Source organism: Lepidochelys kempii, chromosome 3 (genome assembly GCF_965140285.1).
Source record: "Lepidochelys kempii isolate rLepKem1 chromosome 3, rLepKem1.hap1, whole genome shotgun sequence".
Classification (NCBI taxonomy): Eukaryota; Metazoa; Chordata; order Testudines; family Cheloniidae; genus Lepidochelys; species Lepidochelys kempii.
The window spans coordinates 166,346,328-166,366,824 of NC_136382.1; the positions used below are offsets into that span (position 1 = coordinate 166,346,328).

The 20,497-nt window shown below is 41.2% G+C and overlaps 1 protein-coding gene across 1 annotated transcript in view; it reads left to right on the forward strand.

Moving 5' to 3' along the window:
• PTPN14 (protein tyrosine phosphatase non-receptor type 14) overlaps positions 1–20,497 on the forward strand; it is a 181,773-nt gene that overhangs the window by 56,772 nt on the left and 104,504 nt on the right. Inside the window, exon 2 of the mRNA XM_073338920.2 lies at positions 12,669–12,993. Coding sequence (XP_073195021.1) covers positions 12,820–12,993 — 174 coding nt within the window. The 5' untranslated portion in view covers positions 12,669–12,819. The remainder of the gene's footprint in view (positions 1–12,668; positions 12,994–20,497) is intronic.

The window sequence follows — 20,497 nt, forward strand, 5'->3', positions numbered from 1 at the left end:
TAGTGTAAAACTTCTGCAGGAGAAATTCACATGACAATGGTTAATCAGTGGAAAGAATGTTGTCTCTTTCAAAAACCTATGAAAGAATTCTTGTTAGATGAATTACTCCAGGTGAGTCCTGTCTCCCTTACACTTACTTTTACCCTTCCGTAAAACTGCAAGCTTGCACAGCATAAGCAAGTTGCATCAATTATTCCCTTCTCATGCCCTGCCCAGGGTTACATAGTTCTGTTAGGTGTGCGTCTGCTTTGTAATATATGGAATGCTGAAATTGTTCCAGAGGCTGGTAGTAAATATAGGCCGCAGTTTTACAGTAATTGTTGTCTTCCTGGAATTTTAGAAATTAAATTCAAAAGCGAATGTAGTAGGAAAAGTCTTTTTAATATTATTTAATTATACATGTTAAGTAGTCAGTTTTTCTCCTTAGAATACAGTACATTAAAGTAGTTGAAGCCTATAATAAGAGGAGCAAGGCATATGCCAGGAATATCCCGAGAATCTTCTTGGCCTTAATATATAGACCCTTCTTCAGTGCTGGTATTAAATATTTTTAGGGGAAGTGAGAGAACTGCCTGTGATTTGGAGCAGCAGTTGCTTCTGTGCCCTTCACCACACAAGAAGACTTTGGTTGCGGACTCCCTGTACTCCAAATCCAGAGTTTTCCATTGCTCTTGCCCCATCAATCTTAATAAATAACACTTTTTTGCCTGCTCCTCCCAGTCCCAGAATGCTGGCCATGGGGGAACCAGGGGAGCAGTTCCTAAATGGAATTGGTCTCCTTGGCCTCTTCATATGCACATGCAGCAATGGGTGCAAAGTATTCTGTTTGTCCTTTTTGCTTAGCATAGGTCCTATATCAGCTTTGCTCCACTGTAGTCTTTTATAGAGAAAAAAATAGCATGATGATGGAAAGATGAATTTTCTTCTGAATCAGAACTTAATCAGGAGTAACCCTAGGAGGGGATGTATGTTGTAAATAAGGCTAACAGAATTTTTCAGAAACCGCAATTAAAATAGAAATGCCCCAGAGCTATGGACTGAATTGTGAGCTTATATTTAGTTCTCTCACAGGCAAAATTACCACTGAAGTCAAGAACTTCAGAGTTTGGCCAGTTATTTGCATAACCCTAGTGCTCTAAATCAGGGGTTCTCAACCTTTTTCTTTTTGAGGCCCCTTTCCCCCCCAAATGCTGTAAAACTCCACGGCCCACCTGTGCCACAAAAACTGGTTTTCTGCATATAAAAAGCAGGGCCGGAGTTAGGGGTTAGTAAGCAGGGCATGCCACAGGGCGCCCCGCAAAGCTACATTGCTCAGGCTTTGGATTCAGTCCTGGGTTGTGGGGCTCAGGGCCTCAGGCTTCAGCCCCATGCGGTGGGGCTTCATCTTTCTGCCCTGAGCCCCAGCGAGTTTAATGCTGGCCCTGCTTGGCAGACCCCTTGGGCCCCAGACTCCTGGTCAAGAACCACTGCTCTAAATACAGTGTGGCTACTTTTTCCTCAACTGTTGGTTAAGGCTGCAGTTTTTTCCTTTAGCACCATCTTTGCCTTGAAGAAGAGTTCTCTAATTATGCACCCAGATTGTGTTTTGAATAAATTCTTCAGTTTTATCCAGGTGGTTTTATTTCAGCACGCACTTCTCTCAAAATGTATTCTTTTCCAACATATCGCTTATGAAGTATGGGTGGATATAAAACATTAGGCTTGACTAGATTGTCTAGAAACAATTTCCAGCAGAGGGAGAGGGCTAATATTTTGTCTGAGTGCTAACGTAAAGAAGAAAAATGTATTTTGTGGTTGCTGTATATCTTTATCTTTCTCAACCCCATATGTATGCTCCCTGTTCCTTTGATCAGATAGTTTATACCAGTTCTACCAGTCTCAATATGCATCAAAAATTTCCAGATTATATGTTATGTGGATTAAAAAGTAATCCACCACTTTTAAATTCTAGCTTGTTAGGAGTCCACTTCTGCAAAAAGGAAATAAAGCCATCTGTCTCTACCATTTCAAGGAGACCAAATGACCTGACATCATCTTTAAGTTAAACTCCAGCAGATACACAGAAGAGTTGGGAAGTGTGCTCTTTGCAGTGAGAACCTGCAGATTTGAAAGATCTAGGGTTTGTCTGCACTGCAGGTTATATCAGCATAATTTATGTCGCTCAGGGGTTTGAATAAGCCACCCCCCAAGCAACATAAGTTACACCAACCTAAGCTCCAGTGTGGACAGCACTATATTGGCGGGAGAAGTTCTCCCGCCGGCATAGCTACCGCCGCTCGCAGAGGTGGTTTAATTATGTTGTCGGGAGAGCTTTCTCCCGTCAGCATGGAGCATCTTCACCAGATGCGCTACAGTGGTGCAGCTGTGCTGCTATAGCACTTCTGGTATAGACTAGTCCCTAGTCATTCTCTAGGTTGTGCTCACATAGAGGGGCTATTGTAGTGTTCTTCCTGCAGAAACACCTAAGATTTAGGACAGTCAGTCCATGTTGCCTCTTTAGCGATTAGAAATATGCAAAAAGAAAAGGAGTACTTGTGGCACCTTAGAGACTAACAAATTTAGCTGTAGCTCACGAAAGCTCATGCTTAAATAAATTGGTTAGTCTCTAAGGTGCCACAAGTACTCCTTTTCTTTTTGCGAATACAGACTAACACGGCTGTTACTCTGAAACTAGAAATATGCAGTAAGCCAGTTGCTGCATGCACCATTGTCATTAATGGGGATAGATCCCAGTGTCTTAAGCACCAGACAAATAAGCCTAAATTACTTGACCCAAAGGAGTAACTCGCTTACCAGTGAGCAAGGAGGTAGCTCTTCCATGTGAGCCAGCCATTAGAGGGAGACATACAGGCATGCACAGCCAGTACAACAATTCTGGGTCCAGGGGCTGTTTTCCATTGTACCAAGGGTGGAGGACTGATATCTTTCCACACTCATTTGGATTCATTTACATAAAAGTAATGGCTGCAAGAACATTGTCCTCCTCGTTTGAAGTGGGATAGTAATAGTGGTGTTTCTTGTCAGAGTGATGGAAAGGGTGATAGAGTAATATAGTGTTTCTGCAGTGTGCATCCAGGTTATTGTCCATATGTGGGAAGTACTCTGGCAAGAGTAAAGAATGTATGATAAGGAGGTGGATGAACAATCCCATCTCCACGAGGACACAGAGTCCAATGTTAGCAGCCTAGAATCTGGCAGGGGTCCAGTAAAAACTATTAGAGATTTTATTTTGGATTGGAAGAGGAGACTGTTTGGATTTACGTTGTGCTAAATCTGTTCTCTCACTTTATCCTCCCAATGATCTTATTCACATGGCTTTGCAAGTAAATAACATGCCATATCCAATTTAATATCCATGGTAGCAATGGATTGGTTTAATTATTTTCTTCAATATTTCTTGGTTTAATCTTTTCTGTCTAGCTGAAGTTTCTTATGCTTCACTGGATCACCTCTAAGATGGTGTCCTTTCAGCCTTTGTACTGAACAGTCTGTGTTCAGGAAAGACATTCTTGAATAGGTTATTCCAACTTTATAGATGACACATTTGGCATCAAAGTTTTACAGAGGTTTGGGAACAGTATTTTGCAGGACATAGTTTACCTCTTGAAATGAATAGATGCTGAAAAGTTTTTAAAAGTTTAAATTGAAGTCAGTACACTGCACTCTGGCTTAGCCCCGAACCTAAAAAAAAGTTATTGTTTTTTTTAATATAGCACTTTTCATCTTCAAAAACCTTTGCAAACATTAAATAATATGCAGTAATTCTATGAGGTTTTATTATCCCCATACATATTTTAAAACTTTTAGTGCTGCACCATTTCAAAGGGACCTCACTTCAGCCTATAATTTTGGGACTTCAGTTTTGAATTAGCAATCAGTTGCAGGCACACGTAGTAGAATTTAGACGGCTTACTAGTTGAGGATTTAATACAAACGTCAATTCAGATTAGCAGGATTCCTGGAGTGACATTTGTGGTTTTGTTGGTGTTTTTGTTTGTCTTCCTTTTGTTGAGAGTCTCAACTTTTTCCTAAACAACATTTGAACAAAATCTGAGTCGGCAAAACACTTTTCTATGAGAAACAAAACTTTAAGTAAAGACCACAAAGAACCTCCAATTTTCATTTAGATAGATAAATAAGATTCTAACCTGGACACTGCCTTTCCCACCTGAAACACACATAGGGTATGTCTACACTGGCAGAGTTACAGTGCTGCTCAGAGAACACTGAAGGGAAACCGCTGTTTTGTGTTCACACTGTCAGCTGCCTGCGCATTAGCATGTTCACACTTGCAGCATTTGCAGTGGTATTCGGAACGGTGCACTCTGTGCAGCTGTCCCACAGAGCATCTCTTCCTCTTCTGCTGCTAAGAGTTGTGGGAAGGCGGAGGTGGTTGCGGGACATCCTGGATCCTGTCCCAATGCCCTGTGATGTATTGATTCGCATCCCAGCAATCCCCGTGCTTCTGTCCGCATTTGGCGCCATCTTTCAACAGTTTGTGTATTCGGTGCTCTGCCTCTTTGGTCTGCGGGACTGGATCCCGCAGTGTTGACTAATATGCTGCTCACTCTCACCAAAACATCTCGGGTGGCAGTGGAGTTATTCCTTAAACTACAAAGGCAAGAGGAGTGCAACACTGATCTCGCCACACGTACTAGCTATGACACGAGATTGCTTGTGGCATTCACAAAAGTGCTGACCACATTGGAACGCTTCTTTTGGGCTTGGGAAACAAGCACTGAGTGATGGGATCACGTCATCATGCACATCTGGGATGATGAGCAGTGGCTGCAGAACTTTTGGATGAGGAAAGCCACATTCATGGGACTGTGTGATGAGCTCGCCCCAGCCCTGCGGCGCAAGGACACGAGAATGAGAGCTGCCTTGTCATTGGAGAAGCGATGGCAATTGCACTGTGGAAGCTGGCTACTCTAGACTGCTACCAATCGGCCACTAACCTGTTTGGAGTGGGAAAGTCAACCGTTGGAGTCGTGTTGATGGAAGTGTGCAGGTCCATTAATCACATCCTGCTCTGAAAGACCGTGACTCTGAGCAACGTGCGTGACATTGTGGATGGCTTTGTACAAATGGGCTTCCCTGGCTGCTGAGGGGTGATAGATGGCATGCATATTCCAATTCTGGCACCAGACCACCTAGCCACCAAGTACATTAATCAGAAGGGATATTTCTAAATGGTTCTCCAGGCACCTGTGGATCACCGTGGGTATTTTATGGACATTAATGCAGGCTGGTCGGAAAGGTGCATGACGCACGCATATTTCAGAGCACTGGCCTGTTCAGGAAGCTGCAAGCAGGGACCGCTGGTGCTGCCTATATGGGAGTCTGGACCTGGCTGATGACGATATTCCTATGCTTATAGTGACGTGCTGTATGCTCAATAATATTTGTGACGGCAAGGATGAAATTTTCACTCAAGGCTGGACCGCTGACGCTCAGTGCCTGGAGGCTGAATTTGAACAGCCAGCGACCAGGGCTATTAGAGGGGTGCAGCGCGGGGCCATGAGGATCAGGGATGCCTTTGGGGCAGCAATTTGAAGCTGAAATCCACTAATACTTGTTGCTATGCTCGGGAGTGCAGTGCTTGTAATGCTAGGAGGTGATTGTGATTGGTGCAGACGATACACTATGAAGGTTTAAGAAAATTGTCATTTGCTTTGCAGGGCTCTGTTTGCTTTCAATTAATGAAATAAAGATTGCTTTCAAACTAGAACAATTCTTGTATTAAAAAACAACCACCAGAAGAGAGAGAGAGAAACAAAAATAACACATCAGCACTGTGGGGGATGGGGGAAGGGAGGATCCCAGTAGGAGGGGGAGTCCTGGGACAGTTAAAGATCTGTGTATGTCGAGGTATCATATGCAACCTTGTCCTTTGGAGTACAGTGCAGCGGGTGCTGTACTTCGACAGGGCTAAACTGCAAAGGGACGGCTGTTTGAGCGTGGTGGGTACAGGGAGTCCGCAGGGCTGGACTGTGACGGGGCAGGACTGGAATGCAGCAGGTACAGACGGGAGCCAGGAGGTTGATAAGCGTGTGCTGGCAGTGTCTGGGGGGAGCCTGGGAAAGAGTTTTTTGCGACAGCGGCTGCAGGAGAGGGCGGGCGCGGAGCTGCTCAGTTTGCAGTGCTAGTAGCGACTGGAGCGTTGGTAACCTGAGGGCAGGGCAGTAGAGTTCAAACCGCTGACCAGAGAGGTGAGCAAGGCATTGTGGGACACCTCCCGGAGGCCAGTCGCAGTGCTGTAATTGACCCCGGCGTCTACACTGGCGGTGCAGAATGCTGTACGCCTCTCATCGGGGTGGGTTTTTTTACAGCGCTACAACTGCACAGTTTCTGCACACTAAGTGGCTTGGCAGTGTGTACACCTCGGGAGTTACAACGCAGAAAGCTGCTTTACTGCGCAGAAACTTGCCAGTGTAGACAAGGCCTTAGTCATAACGAGGGGACTTGTTTAAAACAGAATGAAATATGCACATAATATTTATTTGACCCACCACTTATTGGTTTGCTTAATTGATTTAATTGAAAGCCTGTAGGCTTGTGAACAAGAATTGGTGTTACAAACACCTCTTGAGTTTGCTAATTTGGCTAGGAATATTAACTCTCTTTTCATAACCTTACAGCTGGGAAGCAGTGGTGACCCTGGCATGAAATAAACAGGCCATCATTAAAGAGTGTGTGTGTGTGTGTGTGTGTGTGTATATATATGTGTGTGTGTATATATATGTGTGTATATATAACTCTTATTGCTGCCCTAAAAATGTTTCCATAATTAGATTGGTGCATGTGCAATTAATTTGCTGTAAAAAATAATACAGGGGCTGATTCTGGCATCCTTATGCACATTTGAGGTTTATCTTATTTATGAGATTTCCCATTGGTTTTAGTGAAACTACTCATGGAATAAGATACTACTCAATATGAGTAAGGGTGGCAGAATATAGCTCACAGTAAGCATGTTTTCCGTCCATTAGTACAGACTGTGAGCAGATTCCCTACCCAGAATTTACGGGCTTCTGTCAGCAAAATCCAGGCTGTAGGTTTCCAGTGGTCAAAAGTACTCCTGAAGCCAGGATGTATCAGCACAAACCATATCATGAGACTGAAATAGGCTACTGAAGCCGAACTGGGAGATTTTAGGTCACTAAAAGTGCAGCGGGGTTAAGGCAGACTCCCTGCCTGCTCTGGTCTCACGCTGCTCCTGGAAGCAGCCTGCAGCCCCTGGGGTTGCGGGGCAGGGCCTTCACGTGCTGTCCATGTCCTGAGTTCCAACTCCTCAGCTCCCATTGGCTGGGAGTGGCGCAGGCTTAGCCCTGCTGCGCTGCTGACTGGGAGCTGCCCGAGGTAAGCGCTGCCCCAACCCTGATCCCCCTCCCTGCCAGAGCCCGTACCCCCTTCAGCACCCCAACCCCTTTCCCTAGCCCGGAGATGCCTCCCACACCCAAACTCCCTCCCAGAGCCTGCATCCTGCACTCCTTCCTGCGCCCCAACCCCCCACCCTTGCCTGGTGAAAGTGAGTGAGGGTGGGGGAGAGCGAGCGACGGAGGGAGGGGGGATGGAGTGAGCAGGGCTGGGCTTTGGGGAAGGGCTGAGGCAGGGGTGGGGCCTCAGGGAAGGAGCGGGTAGGAGGTGAGGCAAGGGTGTTTGGGTTTGTGTGATTAGACAGTTGGCAACCGTAGACTGAAATATGGGGCAGGGATAGTCTTTTCATTCTCTGGGTGTATAATAACTGGCACCTGGGGTCCTCTAGGCATGACCACAATACAAATTATAATAATAATTGAGAGAGAAGAGATGTCTTTAAACAGTTAACAGTTAAACTGTTTCAAAATGCTGTCGATTTTTGTTTATTTAATCCCAGCTTCTGACAACCTTTTGGGAGAAAAGCTCTTTGTAAAAAATAATTCAGCACTCCTGTCCTTTTGGTTGAGGGTGGAGAGAATTCTTCTTGCAGTTCTCTACTCCTCAGAGTTCTCCAAGAAATATCGGTAGACAAGAATCAATATTCCTGGTACTGGTAAGGATATGGGGGGCAGGTTAGGAAGCAGGAGAAGAGAGAGGAAAATAGAATCTTTCAGGCCTTTCTTATACATCCTAATGAAGGAAGTGAGGCAAAAGCACAATTCCTCTATCCCTCACCCTGTATTTGAAGATCACTTTTAAGGACCAAAAGTGACCAGGGTCTCTGTAAAAAGAAAAGGAGTACTTGTGGCACCTTAGAGACCAACACATTTATTTGAGCATGCTCGGGGGTCTCTGTGTTATATCTTCTTCAGAAAGTTTTATTTAAACCTGCAAAATGTCATCTTAAGACAGTGATGAAAGCCAAAGAGCAGATTTGCCTTGCCTTGATATGTGACCAAACAGGAATGCTAGTCTTGTGCACAGAATCAAGGGTAAAGATTTTCCTGTGTTGATATCACTGATTTTGTCATAAAAGGGTTCTGGCTGGCTCAGCATAAGCTCTCTGGGAAGCGGGCGGTGGGAGGGTGGAGTAAAACTGATGATTTATTTTTTCAGTTTAGACTTTATTTGGCAAATAATTTGGTTTGTTAAAATTAATAAAATAAATTAATATAAAAGGTGCCATAGGGAATCCATGCGTAGTCAATTATTGATTGATATGAAAATATAGCGAGAGCAGCACTTCACAAAGTCTATGTACTTTTTTTTTTTTTTTAAAGAGTGCAAGCTAATCTCCATTGATAGGATGAGACAGGATGACGGTGGTTCTGATTAATGCCATGAGCTGCACTGGCTGTCTGTTGACTTCTGGGTGGACATTAGGATGTTGATTCCGACCTATAAAGCCTGAATCGACTGGGACCATCCAGCTTGAGAGATTGCCTCTTGCCTTGTGCCTTACTGCTGCAGTTTAATTGGAAGAAGCTCGTAAGCTGGAGCTCCCTTGGTATATAAGAGAGGGAGTGGCTGGCAGGATGGTCCTTGTAACAGCCCCATAACTTTGAAATTCACTATTCATCTTGGTCTTAAATAGCTTGGTACTCAGGCAGTGCTGCAAAGCCCATTTTCTTGAGTCAGTATTAGGGGAAGATAGAGGTGGCAGTGCCTGGATAAGTGGGTGAGTATATTTTTGAAGTCTTGTTTGTAATGTTTATGCATTGTGTTTGTAACTGACTGCAGTGATGCTTAGAGGAGCAGATAAGTGTTTTTATGTGTGTTTGTTTAAATACAGTTAAATGAATAATATTTCCTCCTCTCCTGCCTGGCAATGTCTAGTTTTATGAGAGTGGTTTTGTGCTGTGTTTTAAGAGAGTGTGTTTATATAGTATTATATTTTTCTTATTATAATACTCTGAGAGCCCTGGCAAGTGTTGTTTTAGAACCAGGATATATTATATAATGATTAAAACATTTGTAACATGCAATTATTCTATAGTAAGGCTGGGACATTCAAAGAAGCTTAAGGGTGCTGGATGCCCAGTTGGACATCTAACTCCATTAGGCCCCATGGAAAATCTCACCGTACTTGCACTATATTTGCACTTCTATTGCACTTTCCATTGGTGGAGCTCAAAGGCCTTTCAAAGCCTGTGGTAAAGCTGGGAATAGAACCCATATCTCCTGACTTCCAAATTCTGTCTCATCTGTATAAACCCTACGTTGCTTTACCTCTCTAATTTCTTATATTGACCCACCACTCTTTTTAGTACCTATTAACATATTAAAATTGAATTTTTGTTCTTCCTCTTTGTGGCTGCTTAATAATAATAATCATCATAATAATAATAAAGTGAAGATAATGTTTGTCTGCACAGGGAGATTGACTGGAATAACTATTGTGAAATAAGCTATTCCTGAATAGCTCCCCAGATGGACACTTTCTTCAGGAATAAAAGTCACTTTTATTCTGGAATACTGACTCTGCTTTGCGGGTGGAACTATTCCAGAATAAAAGTAATTTTTATTTCAGAAGAGTGTATCCGCATGGGGAGCTATTTTGGATTAGTTTATTCTACCATAGCTATTTCAGTAAATTTCCTTGTGTAGCTAAGGCGTATTTTAAAAAAAATACTTTACTAAATGAACATACTGACTTCAGGATGAGGGCTCTCTAAAGTTGGATTGACTAATTAGAACAAAATCAGAGACCTCACAAAAATATTTGATAAGACATGGGTCTATCCTGCCTAAGTTGTCTGTGATTTCTTTTTTTTTTCTTTCTAATTTTTAGCTTCAAACTATTATTTTGGGTATATTAATGGGAAACATAACCCTCAGGTCACAAGATTTGAGTGTTAAGGCATTGGATTGAACTCCAGATACAGATTAAAATCTTGGATCTTCTACAGAGTTCCTAAATGGTCTTGGGCAAGTCATTTAAATCTCTTTGTCTCGGTTCCCCATCTGTAAAATGACAGGTTTCAGAGTAACAGCCGTGTTAGTCTGTATTCACAAAAAGAAAAGGAGTACTTGTGGCACCTTAGAGACTAACAGATTTATTTGAGCATGAGCTTTCATGAGCTACAGCTCACTTGTAGATGATAACACCCTTATGAGGCAGGAGAGCAGTATGAGGATAAATTTTCTGTTTGAAGTGTTTAGATGTCCTGATGATGTGAGGGCATATAAATACACTAATACACAGTCATGTGAATATAATGCGCACACGTGTGTGTGTGTGTGTGTGTGTGTGCGCGCACGCACGCTCCAACGTTAGAGATGGGATACCTACAGATGCCAGTGTAAGATGGTTACTTACAGTATACATCAGCAGGCATCTCAAAGTTCTGTGTGTTTCATGGTAAAGTTATCATACTGCCTGGGCAATTATGAAAGCTCAACAACAGCAGCTAGTTTTAACTGCTAGTAAATGTCAAGATATGAAGTGTTTTGAAAAATAACTTTAACCAACTGTATGGTGGTTGCATTGCTGTGCAGTGGTTATCGCTTATGTCCTTTCTAATAATTACCATAGCAACTTAGTAAAAACTGAAAATAACTGATGGCTGCAGTTTCATGTCAAATGTTACATGTGGGCAATATACTATCAGTTTAAAATTTCACTACATTTAGCTAAATGATGCATATTTTGGTGGAAGCACTTTGTTACTTCTCTTCAGCAGAACGAAAATGATAGCTTGTTCTTATTCACTATTCATCTTTCTACAATACTTGTTAAAAGCAAATGACCTTCTTAGTCGTAAGGGCAGTACCCCAAAACACACTCACTAAAAAGGAATCCGGGGGGATTTTGCTACCAAGCCTTTTCCTTTTTTGTATTTAGGTCCAGGAGAAAGTTGCACCTTTTTAAATTAAACTGGGTTTAAACTAGTTTGGTAATACCAGAGCAAACCCCTTATTTTGGTTTGAGAGACTTCTTTTGCTTTATCTTAAACCACTTCCTAATTGACTTTAGCTAAAACGGAAATAAGCTCTAGCCCTCAAAATTAAATAATCACTTCATTATATTTTTTGAGAAGTCTGCATCCCCTTTTCTAAGTCCATTCTGTTTTAGCCCAAAAGACAAATCTTGTCAGGGATGTGTATGGCTGTTAAGAATAGTTTTAATTAAAAATGGTATCTAAACTACATGCTCTCCTCCTCCCATTTGGCTTTACCTTCTTTGTCAGCTGCGGCTGACGTTATTTATCCTAGCTCAGAGTGGGACATGTAAGTATTATGGAGCTGAAATGAGTCGAATGGCAGGAATTGCCCCACAGGAGGTTTCTCTCTAATGTTTCTGACACTTCTTCTCTTTCACATGCATTCTAGCCATTTTGGGCCAGATTTTCAGTGGTGCTGAACACGGCAGCTCCTGCTGACTTCAGCATCTCTGAAAATCAGGCCTCTTTTGAATACATAGCACTTCAAGCCAATGTTCAGGGCTGGCCTGGGGCACCAAAGGTTTAGAACAAGGCTAGGTTATAGGTCCTTTAGTGGAGGTTAATGGTGGGAGGTTAATGGTGTCAATGGGGCTTGACAGAGTTAAATTTAAAAAAAAAAATGTTTATCAATGTTTATTTTTAAGCATTGTTTCAATTTGTATCTATTTAAATGTTCACAGCTGTGGGAGATTAGTGGAGAGGGGACGTCAGACACTGGGAATGTCCAGACAAATCATTTAATGACAGCAGACATTGAGATTCCAAAAAGTTAAAGCTTTATAATCATTAAAACACACTGTCAAATCACATGTCAAAATATAGAAAGTAAATATTCTTAAATCAAACTCTGAAGCATGTTCTCGATGTCTTACTCTGTTCTCAAGCTGTGTTTGTCTTAATTTGTCTATCTGTAAATTTTGATTATTATTGATGGGAAAAAAATATATATATAGGTAGTGTGCGTATGCATGGGGAAATCAACATTTACCGACAATTTCTGATAAAATATAATTCTTCCAGCCCTACCTATACAGCAGCTGCTTCAGGAGCTCCTCAAAGATAGTCTGACATTAAAGTTCCATTTAAAATTCAGTGCCGGAATATAGTTTTAAAAGATTTTGTTTGGTTTTGGGGAGCTGTAGAAGTGCTTTGGAATCTATTTTACTTGTCAAGTGTAAGTCTTTCTTTGAGTTCAAACCCGTTAAGATTCATTCATTTCCACTGATCTTTAGTAACATCTTATCCTAATCCATATTGTTAACTATGCTTCATATTTGTTGTTTGTTTCATGTTTCTTTACAGGGATCCCTTGGAGTTGGCCCTGGGCATGGACAACTATTTCCAGTCCTGGAGGAGAGTAGTAACTAGTGGAGTGGCATTCAAGAGAAACCAAAAAACGTGCTGAGGATATCCAAAGTGTGACAGGAAGGGACAGCCTTCCAGCCCAACAACCATGCCTTTCGGGCTGAAATTGCGACGGACCAGGCGCTATAATGTCCTGAGCAAGAACTGCTTTGTGACACAAATCCGTCTGCTGGACAACAATGTGATCGAGTGCACGCTCTCAGTGGAGAGCACAGGACAGGAGTGTCTGGAGGCGGTGGCCCAGAGGCTGGAATTACGTGAAGTAAGTGTGACCCAGGAAAGGCCGTCTGTCAGTTGTAATTTAACATATTTTTAGCTCAAGCAATTTGTCATGTAGAATCCGTTTATTAGAATCATGTTATTCTTCGTGTTGGCCTGATCTTATCAGTAAACGGAACTTTGGCAAACGTATTCTGGTTTAATGAAAACTGATGACAGCACACTGCCTATAGTTTGTACTGTGATTAATGTTCATCCTTGCTAGGAAGAAATCTACATGATCGGAAAGAGAGCTTTCTTCTTTGCTTATGAAAATAAATGTATATTACTTTACCTTTGAGCGGGTAGCTGATAATTTCCACGTTTGGGCATCACATCAAAAATGTTAAAACTCCTTCTTGTGGCAGAGTCAGTAGACTAATGTTCTTTTACTTTGTTGTTGGAAAAAGGACTAGTTGTTAAGGACCAAAGTACCAAAATATAGTTATTTATCTGTGCAAATTTTGGGCCAAATCCTAAGGTTTTTACATAGTCCTTAGTAAGACAAGGCGGAGATAGACTTCGGGATTTGTTTCTTTTTCATTCTTTATATGTATAATTGAATTTATTTCTTGGTAGCAGCCCTATTGTGTAGACAATATGTATATATAGTTGCAGTATTTGGATGTGTTTTTTAAAAAAAGATTATTAAAATACATGATAATCAGATCATTCCATCAGTTTAGCATAGTGATATCTCTGTTTGGAACCCATGTTTTGTGGGAAGTTTCAGTCCAAAAGAAACATGATTGAGAAAGTTGAGTGGGTAAAAAGAAAAAGTTAGAAGAACTTGACCTACACCTTAACTAAAGCTATATGTGATAGCTGTGTAATGGCTGACTGTTCCTTAAGACACATCTTCCTGCATTAGGCAATATCTTTGGCCCTGGTTACGTTGGTTTTATTTTGATGTGACATCATTGATTTCAGTGGCTCCACTCTCTAATTTACAATGGTGGGAATCAGGTCCATCGTCTTTTGAATTTGGGCAGCATAGAACACTATTTTAATATTAAAATAGGTTTTGGTAAGAGCAACTTACTTATTTATTAAAATATACATAGAAGTTGAGTAGTGTATGTGGTAAAATCCTGTGGATATGTGAAGAGCTTCTTTTGGCGGCTTTTTATGTTGTATAGTTATTCTCAAAATTTGTTGAGAGGCTGAGCCTTCCCATCTTATATCTTGTCCTTCTTTTATTTTCTACTTTGTGCCATAGGAGTGAATGGGTATTTTTAGAATTGATTTTGTAAGAAAGATACTTTAAAAAAAAAAAAAGTTTAGGTACTCTGGGCCAAATTCTGTGCTGACTTATATCCTGTGCAGGCCCACCATAGTCAACAGGGCTTCATAGGATGTAAGTCAAGGCAGGGATTGGCCCATTGGGTTTGGATTGCCGCTATGAAGTGTGCACCTTCCTGTCCACATTTATCTCCAGGTTTCTGTTGCCAAGACTTGCTGATTAGCCCTGGGTCTTTAATTTACAATCCATATTTCTCCAAGTCCTGCATAGCTGGCAGGTGGCACCAGTTCTTCGTGAATCTATGTTATGTCTTTGGTTTCCATCCTGGCACAACCTATTCTCTGAAGGCATGTAGGGCAAAATTCAGATGAGCTGTAAACAGATGCTACTCCCTCGCTCTCTATCTTAGGTACTTATATGGCCCCTGTAGTATCTGGGCATGTCACAATTTTTAATGTATTTTTCCTCACAATGCCTCTGTGAGGTAGAGAAGTGCTATTATCCCCATTTTACAGGTGCAGAACTAAGGGCTTGTCTACCTTGGCAATTAACAGTGCTGCAACTTTCTCGCTCAGGAGTGTGAAAAAGCACCCCCCTGAGCGCAGCAAGCTGCAGTGCTCTAAAGTGTCAGTGTAAACAGTGCACCAGCGCTGGGAGCCGTGCCCCTCGTTGAGGTGGTGAGTTACGCCACAACCTACTCTGCACAATGTCTCCTCCCTGAAAATTGCCTCTCTTCTCTCTCACTAACCTTGAGTCCTACCCTCACCTTGCCTTTATCTAGATAGTTTTTGTAATCCTGTGTTAATCTCTTTTTTGTAAAATTATATATTTTTGTGTGTCTATCTAAAAATCAGTGTTTTAGACCTTGGGGTGTCTGGTGATGTTAATTGTATGAAAGACTCTATTAAAAATAAACAGTAATTGTGTTTTTAATTTGATATACTTGTACTAGTTCTCCTGTTATATATGTGTTATAAATTGTACCTTCAGGATCAGAAATAAACACACCTTTCAGTCAGGCTGACTTGGAAGGAAAATATTTTGTCAAAAACAAAACTCAATTTGCTTGAGTTGACTATGTGTATTGTTGTGGAAGAGCTATCAATCACTGTACCACACCTGACTGAAAAACAGTATTTAATGGGTTATGCATATTTTTATTTGATCTCCAGGGAATGCAGTTCTTTCCTTGACTGAGTCAGGGGTCAAGCATAGGTCAGCTGAAACTGTAGCCATGTAACTACTGTAAAATCAACTTGAATCCTTTCTAGTAAGCATCAGCTTGAAGACCTGATTCATTTTGAGTTGTTGACAGTTATCAGTTGCAATAAGATGAAGTTTTATGTAAGCCCTTGTAGGCCTTAATTTTTTTTTTTTGTACTTTTAGCATTATACTCTCTCACACTCACAGAGAGAGAGAGAGATCAGGAAAGGAATTTAGTATAATAGGACTTACACCAGTTTTTTTATTGGAGAGGAGTATCTGTATTAAGTATTACAGAAGAATTTTGCTGTTAGCTGGTTATGAAACTGTTTCTTTTTTATTTTGGTTAAGGATATGTAAATCAATAATGCACTTTTTAACCGATTTTAATAGATTAGTTGGTTGATATTAAGCATGCACAGCAAACTTTACCTTGATATTATGCTACTCTCAGTAGCCAGGCAGAATGGGGTTGGGTGTACCCCTACCTTTTTAAGTAAGAAAAATGGCACCTCTAGCACCATATGGTGCCGCAGAACTTCACATGGATCACTGGCTCAGTACTGAGGCAGAGGGAAGAGTGCTACTTACTGAATCATCAGCACCTCTTACTACAGCACTCTGGGCTTTTCTTGGAAGAGCTCCCATCCACGGACTGGCCTGATATAACAGGAAGTCCTGCATCCTGCAGTCCTATTGCCTCAAATGTGTCTGACTTGTCTTCGTCTCAAACTAAACAGGATTATACCCAATCAGTACATGAATGGGAGAACTTCCAAGAACAAGCAGCTGCAGTAAGTGGTGATCTCCCCTCTAAATCAGTATTGAACTGATATCCCAGGATGGGATTAGGGGGAACTCCTCTATTAGAGGTATGCTGGTGCTTTATGGCTAAAGCAACAAGGACTCTTCCTCTTGTTTAGAGTTCAATTTATACTTGGCATTATAGCTGAATATACCAATAGGTGTTGAGTCACTAGATTCCTTTGATTTAAGTTAATTACTTCAACAGGTGTTATTAGCTTTCCTCCTCCAGGCATCCCACCCATGCTGTCTGACAAATGAGTAGGGACGTCTCTATTATAGACTGCAGGATGCAGTAGAAGCTCAGAGTTACGAACCGACCTGTCAACCACGGAAGTATTTGGAACCGGAAGTATGCAATCAGGCAGCCACAGACACGAGGGGGAAGAAAAAAAAAGCAAATACAGTACAGTGCCATGTTAAATGTAAACTATTAAAACAATAAAGGGAAAGTAGCATTTTCCTTCTGCACAGTAAAGCTTCAAAGCTATATTAAATCATTGTTCGGCTGTAAACTTTTGAAAGAACAACCATAAGGTTTTGTTCAGTTATGAATGTTTCAGAGTTACGAACAACCTCCATTCATTCCCAAGGTGTTTGTAACTCTGATGTACTACTGTATAGCAAAAATTTATTAAACTGAAAGTTGTGGGATTTTTAAGCCTTTACAACAAAGTTTTGTGTAAATAAAGGTCTCATTGATCATTTTTAATGAATTGATTATTATATCTCTGAACCCACCATGTAAAGTGCATTAATGCACTTTAACTTCACACCTTCAGTTAATTTGGCTCACCTTTGGTATGTGTCCCTGGGTAGACATGTCCTCAGTGAAAACTTCCCAACTGAAAGAACAGTAGGACAATGGAACAGACTGCCTAGGGAAGTTGTGGAAGCTCCTTCACTGGAGGTTTTCACAAAGGAGGCTGGATAGTCATCTGTCTTGGATGGTTTAGACACAACAAATCCTGCATCTTGGTAGGGGGTTAGACTAGATGACCCTTGCGGTCTCTTCTAACCCTATGATTCTAAGAGGCCAATGACTGAACAGATATTGAAATGTTCTGCCCTTTCATCCCTATAGTTGGGGTCCCTCCACATCAGGGTTGAGGTACATTAGTAGAACAGTAGAAGGAAGGGTTATACTGGTACCCAGTTTAAAGTAAAACTAAACATTTCAATAAAGTCTTTGATAAAAATTTCAATAAAAATATATGAAATATATTAAAAAGTATATTAAACCCTGTAAAATGGAAACCATGTTGAAAATGTTGGAACTTTTTAGAAAATTTTATTTAAAGAAAAATTCCAACCTTCTCAAATTCTGATGAAAAAGTATATTTAAATAAAAATGTATAATACGAAGCATATTATAGGCAAGGTTGTTTGAAAATTGTGACTTCTGCCCTACTCTTGGCAGTTGTTTGGTACGGTGAGGCAAACTGTCCCTGTTTTGTTTAAAATCAATGTAGAATTTCCATCAAGATTTTAAAGGAATAGGCAGAATAAAACATTAAGAAGCAACAATGCATCCCAAAGTATAAACTTAAAAATATAATAAACACACAGTTGAAACTAATTTCCTGCTACATAATCATTCCATATATGTAATCATCATCAAATGAATGTTCCTTCTTTACTAATTCATTGCTATATTAGATTAGATTTAGTTGCAGGTGGGAGGAGAGGAGAGATTGCAAGGAAAAGGAATGTGTAGGAGTAGAAAAAAGTATAGTAATTTTACCACCTTTCAGAAGAAATCCTTTAATACATGAACTCTTGAAACTAACTAGTTCACTTTCAACGTGAAATGATACAAGTACTGAAAATACTGTACTGAACTTTCAAGGTATTAAAAGGGCTTACAGTAATCCGTGTCATCTTGGATTGAAGTTTCCAATGTGAGCGATCTTAAAAATCACCCAAATAACCAAGATTATTTGTAGTCTAAAGTTTACATCTGTTATTCAAAGGTGAGGGGGAAAATATAAACACTGTGAATAAGAGGCTTTGAACAGCAGAAGTCATTTTATCCTGGGAATAAAAACTAGGGGAAAATAAAATCAAACATTTTGAACTACTTTAAACTTTCCAAGGAAAATGACGTGAATTCACCTCTGACTTGTAATGGCTTGGCTGTACTTGTGAGTTAGAGCGCATTAAAGCAACCCCGAGCGCCCTAGCTCACTACCTGTCCACACTGACAAGGCACATAGAGTGCTCTGACTCCATGGCTAGAGTGCTCCTGGTACTCCATCTCGGCGAGAAGATTAACGCTTGACATGTCTTGTCTGAAATGCGTGGGCGTCAGTGTGGACGAGGTGTTGCATTACTGCGCTCTGATCAGCCTCCAGAAATCTCCTTAAGTCAAGTGTCCACTCTTGTCATTGTTTTGGAATTGCTGCAGGAATGTGGGTATGCCCTTTGAAAGCTCCGTTTCTGACAGCCAGCTGCTTATCTGCTCCAAGACAAAGCAACCACTAGTGTGGAATGCTGTGGGGGGGAGGTGTCTGCTGCTGTCTGAATTTACAAGACAGCATGCTGTCACGCTCCACCCCCCACCCCTATTTGAAAAGCACATTGCAGCCACTTGCATGCTGGGATAGCTACCACAATGCACTGCTCTCTGTGGCCGTTGCAAGAGCAGCTAACGTGGCCATGCCAGTGCGCTTGAAGCTGTCAGTGTGGACAAACTGCAGTGCTTTCCCTACTGTGCTCTCCGAAGGCTGGTTTAACTCAAAGCGCTCTACATCTGCAAGTGTAGCCATGCCCTAAGCTTCTGGCATGTTCTGGTAGATGTAACAGGCTGTCCAAGGGCAGTATGCATCTCAGATAATTGAATGATGGCCTGTGGAAGAAAAGGTGGAAAGTACAGTGGGCATTTATGGAATGTAGAAGAAGTGATATGCTAAATGCTTTAAGGGAGGAGAAGTAAGTCACAAACTTAAAGGCTGGATACACTTGTGAGTGCACAGAGTACTTTTCTGTGTACATGATAAATGACTCATAAAAAAGTCAAACAAAAAATCTCAGCTACCTGACTTAAAAGAAAAGAAAGTTCACTGGGGCATTAATTCTTGACACTTTCAAATATTTTATAATGCTAAAGGAGTTAAACAACCTGAAGATTACTGACCTTCTAGATAGCAAGGTAAGTAAATCACAAATATGGAGACTCTGCCTCTGGGTATTAGCCATGGAATAGAGTGCCTTTCATCTCTCGGCAAATGATTCAGAACCAGCCCAGATATATCATTCCCAAAAGTTGGTACCATCTGATGGCTCTTTGGATGAAGACGAATAGCTCATTTCACACAGATCACCAGTTTTCACTGGACAAGTATCTGCATAAAAAAACCCACTGCCCCAACTAGCAGACATTGCAACACTGTAGACTATTTCAGCAAAGAGGCCAGTGACTGAAGCAGCACTTGCGATGAACTGTACTTCGAAGAGGTACTGTGAGGGGAAGTTTGCGATGGCGCTACCCATGGTGTACCCATTTTGTGGATAGAAGGAGAGCATGTTGCTAGAATTCAGTCTGGCACCTTTCACACACATACAAAGAGCTGTAGGAAAAAAAAATTGGTACAATTTTCTTCCAGAGTTTCCTAAAGGTTGCCTTATGTTCCACACGGCCTCAGCCTTATGTATATGACCTGGAATTTCTTGGAGTGTACACGTTTTTCTTAGACAGTAGATATACATACAGAAACATCGATTTCTAACACATGCTAACATCACACTTTAAGGGCTTATTAGTACTAGAGCTGGCCAGAAAACATTTGTTTTGGGGGAAAAAATTGAGCTGTTATAATGTGTTTTCATATTGATATAGAAAGAATTCAAGACCTTTCAAAACTTCATGAAAAAAGGCTGAATGTGTATAAAATCTTTTACTTTAATCCTAAAGTTCCATGTGTAGATTCTCTGTATCTCATGGTGCTAGATGGGGGGGAGGGGACGACTACCACCATACCCCTCTTAAAACCTTCCTACAGAAGAGGTATTTTTCAGCTCAGCAGTTGGCTTCTACTTTCTCTGCAACAGATGCATGTCCACACTGCAGTTTTACAGCCCTGTTGCCCGAGCCCTGTGAGCCTGAGTCAGCTGACACAGGCTAGCTGTGGGTGTTTAATTGCCGAGTAGACATACCGTTAATGTGCAACCCTGTATAGATAGTAGTGAAAAGCACAGATCCCGTATTGTGATGTATACTGTATTTCAAAAATTATTTGACATCTTCTTCAAATTAGT